The 6,000-nt window shown below is 42.0% G+C and overlaps 1 protein-coding gene across 1 annotated transcript in view; it reads right to left on the bottom strand.

Annotated features, from left to right (window-relative positions):
- The window catches only part of LOC126170093 (zinc finger protein 628-like), a 368,212-nt gene extending 362,212 nt beyond the window's left edge, over positions 1 to 6,000 (bottom strand). The window contains exon 1 of the mRNA XM_049920696.1: positions 5,911 to 6,000. Coding sequence (XP_049776653.1) covers positions 5,911 to 5,990 — 80 coding nt within the window. The 5' untranslated portion in view covers positions 5,991 to 6,000. The remainder of the gene's footprint in view (positions 1 to 5,910) is intronic.

The following is a 6,000-nucleotide window of genomic DNA, read 5'->3' on the forward strand; positions in this document are numbered from 1 at the left end:
ACTGTCCAGTGGCATTAGATTACAGCTGTCAGAGGTCCCGATTTTAGCGTGATGTCCCGATTTTTTGAAATGTCATAACCCGTTCTGCACAATCCTTACACGGATTGCCTAGTGTCTCGACTTCTGCACACTGGTAACAATTTGAAATATAACGCGTATTCTCTTAAAAAAGGTCGAGTTCGTGAACTTTCCGCTCCTGTTTGAATTATTAACGAGAAACAAGAATTTTTTTTTACTTTTTAATTTCTCTTGTATGTCTGTAAAAAGTTTTGGTGAACTCTATTGTTGGTATAAGAAACATCTCCAGACTTTATGGTGTAAAGCAGGGATGTACAGATTCGGTAGTGAGCCGCAAATCCCTAACTGTGACTACGTCAGGACGGCAAGCATAAAAAAATAAAAACCAAATACATAAATTATCATGTGGATAAAAAAAATCCCTATTTTTCCACTAAATGTATTTGTGTGTACTAAACAGGTTTCGCCTATTCATGCTAGCCATCTTCAGTGGTCTACAATACAAAGAAAAATATTTAATTATACATGCTTATATATGAGATTTGTAGTGATTGTTGGCAGCTCAGTTAAATCTAGCTATTTCTATTTACAACTATATGGTTGTGGCTTTCACTTACGTTTATCTCCTGTCCTACTAATGCATCCATCTGCTGTTCTGTATGTGCCAAACGTGGGTAGTACAGGCTACTTAGCCGACCGTTGTGGCCCAGCTGTTCGAGGCGCTTCAGTCCGGAACCAAGCTGCTGCTACGGTCGCAGGTTCGAATCCTGCCTCGGGCATGGATGTGTGTGATGTCATTAGGTTAGTTAGGTTTAAGTAGTTTTTAGTTCTAGGGGACTCATGATCTCAGATGTTAAGTCCCATAGTGCTCAGAGCCATTTGAACCATTTGGACAGGATACTTACAACTGATATGTTACATGTAAACGCATTACATATACTTGCCACACTGCACGTGTTCTTTCTCAGAAGGTCTTGAGAAATGCTCAGTGGCTTCTACACCGTGATCTCAACGTAACTTAATGCACTCTATCCAACTTTCCCGTCTGGCTTCTTCAGAGCTAATTCATTATCAGTGACTATTTGATTTTTAGTATTTTATACAGTGTGTTAATATGACTGTTCTACGCTAATCTGGAACATAACTTTCCAGTGGTTGAGTGGTTCTTATTTTATTTTTTCCAGTAGTTCTTAATTGATAAAATTATTTATCAACTTACGAATTTAATTAACTGGTACCTACTCTGTACAAACTAGCACTAGGCTCGGTTGCAAACCTGATGGTTGAGGAGAAGGTGTTAATTTAAAATGGGTAGGAACCGTTCTGGGTGCTGAATGTCTGTGATGGAATGGTAGCCCATTGTTCCTCAGGAGTCGTTACCAGAGAAGGTACTAATGTTGTACGCTGTGGTCTGGAGCGAAACTGACGTTCTGACTCGTCCTAAATGTTTTCCCTGGGGTTCAAGGCGCAGGTCAGTCCGTTTCAGGACTCTGTTATTGTCCACGAACCATTGCCTCACAGATGCTTTATGACAGGGTGCATTCTCATGCTGATACAAACAATCATGGTCTGTGAACTGTTCCTCTACTGTACACAGTGGGCAATTCTGTAAAATGTGTTCATATTCTTCCACATTGAGCGCTTTCTTAAGCTCAATAAGGGGCCCACGCGCTAACCACGAAAAATATGCACATGCCGTAACACCATCCCCTTGTACTTCGATATTGACACTTCACATGATGGCGGGTACTGTTCTCCAAGCAGTTGTCAAACCAAAACCCTTCCATCGGATTTACACGGAGTTCATCACACAAGTCATCCACTTTAGTCATCCACTGTCCAGTGGCATGGCTTTTTACACCACCTCAACTGTCGCTTGGCGCGGACCACAGAAAATTGTGGCTTATGAGGAGCTGCTCTACCAATGCGTGGTCTTCATTAGTTGTGGTTGTTCTTTCGCGTTTCCACTTCACAGTCACATCACCAACAATCGATTCGGGCAGCATTAGAAGTGTTGAAAGGTCCGTGATGGATTTGTTACTCAGGTGACACTGTCCATGTTCGACGTCACTGAGCCCTCGAGACCGACCAATGCTTTTGTTACTGATTCTCTGCTGACAAAACAACAACAAAAAATGGCTCTGAGCACTATGGGACTTAACATCTGTGGTCATCAGTCCCCTAGAACTTAGAACTACTTAAACCTAACTAATCTAAGGACATCACACACATCCATGTCCGAGGCAGGATTCGAAGCTGCGACCGTAGCAGTCGCGCGGTTCCGGACTGAGCGCCTTAACCGCGAGACCACCGCGGCCGGCGACAAAACAACACTCCCCGCTTTCTGTAATACTGGATGGTCCGCCTCTTGCGATACTTATCAGTCAGTTCCGCACAACATAAGGGTATCTGGATACTTTTGATCAGAAAGTGTATATGTTACCTCCATGTGATATTCTGATGAAATTTTGTTTAGATTTTCACGAGTATATTTCTATATCAGTTTTAACCATTCTCTGGACCAGCGTCTATTTTTTTTTCTTTTCCTCAGTCAACGCAAGAAATGTCTCGTCTGCATTCGTAGTCATTCCCACTGGCATCAAAATTAGAGTTGTAAAACTACTGTTAGCTTCTCTAGATTACCATAAGTATGCGTAGACTCCGACAGCTTTCCTAGTAGCTTCGGTCAGTTAAAGTCGTATTGTGTTACCTTTACGCTGAGTGTGTTGCATACCTGTCGGGCGTATCGTCATAACGATCGGCTTTACGTATGCGACCAGTCTCTTACTAGATTCCCCCAAAAACTCAAAGTTGTGATCCGTCTAGATATTGAGTGAGAATACTCAAAGGGCCAAGTAACCAACGGAACATTTTTGTTCTAAAAAGTTAACCTACTGTCTGTTATCGAAGAATAAAGATAATTTATAGCGAAACTGAAACTATCAATGTTTAATTCAGGTTTTATTCTAAAATTGCTGATTCGTAATATGAAACAGAGGCAAGTTGTAGTAAAAATAAGAGGAAAAAAAGATACAGATTATCATGTAGCGCTAGAAAAAAAGCAATTTCTTCAACAACAAAATTAAAAAAACGCAAAACCAAAATATATCAGACATTGATTCAATATTTCGACGAACTTATGTTTCTGTTATTAATACACAGTTTTTGCATTTATCAATAATGTCAGGGAACTCTTGCTTCTGATAGTGATGAGAACAGTCTGTTGAGTACAAAACAACAACAATAAATATTTGTGCTCTTATGTTTGTGCATGTAAACAGTACATGCATCAAAAGTAATTGCTTTGGTTGCACAAAAGCGCAGAAGTTACGCATCACCTAATTATTATTACTTATAAAATGCAATTTATATTCCTTAAGGATGTAAGATACACAATGAACTAACACTGAATGACGTGCAGTTGTAATTGTATGGAAAGAAACAACGAAAAAAACGAAAAAAACAAACAAAAAAAGAATGAGAAGGCGTCGGCTCCCATTTTCTATCTTACATGTTCGTTTATATTTCTTTTCCTACCATTCTACCAAAATTACCGATAATCCTACCATTTACTACGTCATTTATGTAGGGTACTAAAACTACAAGGGTGGGTCAACTGAGAACCTTAAATTTGTTATAACTAATCGAAATTTCGCGCCGTTATCCTGTAAGTTGGTAAGCGTGCTACAAACATCGTGTAGAATGGCCTATAGGTGGCAGCATAGTGCAAATGCACAAATACAGTCGCAGTATCAGTATAAAGATGGCCGCCCCACTTGCGACTTGCACCAGGGAAGAACAGCGTTCTGCTACTCGTTTTTTGCGTAGTGAAGGTGTGAAACCTATTAAAATTCATCGACGAATGAAGGTTCAGTACGGTGATGCACGTTTGTCACAGCAGAAAGTCTACGAATGGAGTAAGAATTTCGAAAATGGTGTGACTTCAGTGGAAGATGCTTCTCGTCCAGTTCAGGCACAACGAGTTCTGACTCCACAGAACATTGCAGCAGTTGAAGCCACAGTGAAGGAAAACAGCCGAATGACATTGCAACATGTTTACAGATTAGTCAGCACACCACATTGTCCATGATGGGCTCCAGTTTCAGAAAGTGTCTGCACGATGGGTGCCACGGCAGCTGACTCCTGAAATGGGAGAACGACGTGTTGATGCTTGTGAAGAACTTCTTCAGCGCTTTGAACGAGAAGGTGATGGCTTCCTTGCACGAATCGTTACTGAGGACGAAACCTGGGTTCACTTCCACTAACCGGAAACGAAGAAAGCGAGCAAGGAATGGCGCCATTCCCCATCACCAAAACCAAAGAAGTTTCGAACAGAACCATCATCAGGGAAGGTTATGCTGACTCTCTTTTGGGACAAAAAAGGCGTCATTTTGGAGCATTACATGCTTAGAAGGACCACTGTCACCAGTGCATCTCCTAAAAAATCATCTGCGGCCTGCAATCAAATGTGCGACGTGGATTGCTGCCAGCAGGTGTCGTTTTGCAACATGACAATGCAAGGCCCCACACTGCCCGTACAACAGTTGCAACAATCACTGACCTGCATTTTGAGTGTCTTCCTCATCCATACTCAGCAGACCTTGCCCCAAGTGATTTCCATACGTTCGGACCACTCAAAGACGCAATGGGAGGAAAGAAGTTCCGTTCTGATGAAGAGGTACGCCACGCGGTGCACAAGTGGTTTCGCGGATTAAAAAAAGAATTTTTTTCTAAAAGAATTTATGCACTTTGTAAACGCTGGAGGACTTGAATTGAGCGTGGGGGAGATTATGTTGTAAATTGATACAGCTTTGTACCACTTCTGCACAATAACTAACATTTTAAAAAATATTTAAGGTTTTCATTTTACTCATCCTCGTACCGACGTGTAGTTTCGGCGCAGCGCAACTCTAGTCAAAATAGCGGGTGATCAAAAAGTCAGTATAAATTTGAAAACTTAATAAAACACGAAATAATGTACGTAGATAGGTGAAAATTGACACACATGCTTGGAATGACATGGGGTTTTATTAGAACCGGAAAAGTTCACAAAAGTCCGACAGATGGCGCTGGACAGCAAAACTTCAGTGACTCCGCATGGCAATCGTGTATAAAAGGAGCTGTAATGAGAGAGATAATCAGATGCGCCAGCAGTCGCAGCATGTTGACGTTACCTGAAAAGGCGGTTTTAGTGAAGCTGTATTATCAGACGCGTCAAAGATCTCTTGCGCGGGTCGTTTGGTGATGATCGTCTGCTCAGCCGGCACTTTCATCATGCTTGGCCTCCCAGGTCCCCAGACCTCAGTCCGTGCGATTATTGGCTTTGGGGTTCCCTGAGGTCGCAAGTGTATCGTGATCGACCGACATCTCTAGGGATGCTGAAAGACAACATCAGACGCTAATGCCTCACCATAACTCCGGACAAGCTTTACAGTGCTGTTCATAACATTATTCCTCGGCTACAGCTATTGTTGAGGAATGATGGTGGACATATTGAGCATTTCCTGTAAAGAACATCATCTTTGCTTTGTCGTACTTTGTTATGCTAATATTGCTATTCTGATGAGATGAAGCGCCATCTGTCTGACATTTTTGAACTTTTGTATTTTTTTGGTTCTAATAAAACCCCACGTTATTCCAAGCATGTATGTCAATTTGTACCTCTCTATCTACATTATTCCGCGATTTATTCAGTTTTCAGATTTATACTGACTTTTTGATCACCCGGTACTTGGCGACTGCTGCTTCAAAAATGCGGTTACATTTGACAAACATTTTTGATTCGCCTGCGTTTGTTTGACAAATCTGTGGATAGCAGACAAAGAATTTGACAAACAAGTTTGACGGTCTTCATGCTGTAATAAATTCCCGCGGCCAGGCTGGCGTACTCACTTGTCGTAGAAGGCCTTGCCGCACTTGGCGCAGACGAAGTTCCTGGGGCGGGGCGCGTGGAGGCGCGCGTGCCGCCGCATGGTGACGGCG

The sequence above is a fragment of the Schistocerca cancellata genome, chromosome 1, assembly GCF_023864275.1.
Source record: "Schistocerca cancellata isolate TAMUIC-IGC-003103 chromosome 1, iqSchCanc2.1, whole genome shotgun sequence".
NCBI classification, from domain to species: domain Eukaryota; kingdom Metazoa; phylum Arthropoda; class Insecta; order Orthoptera; family Acrididae; genus Schistocerca; species Schistocerca cancellata.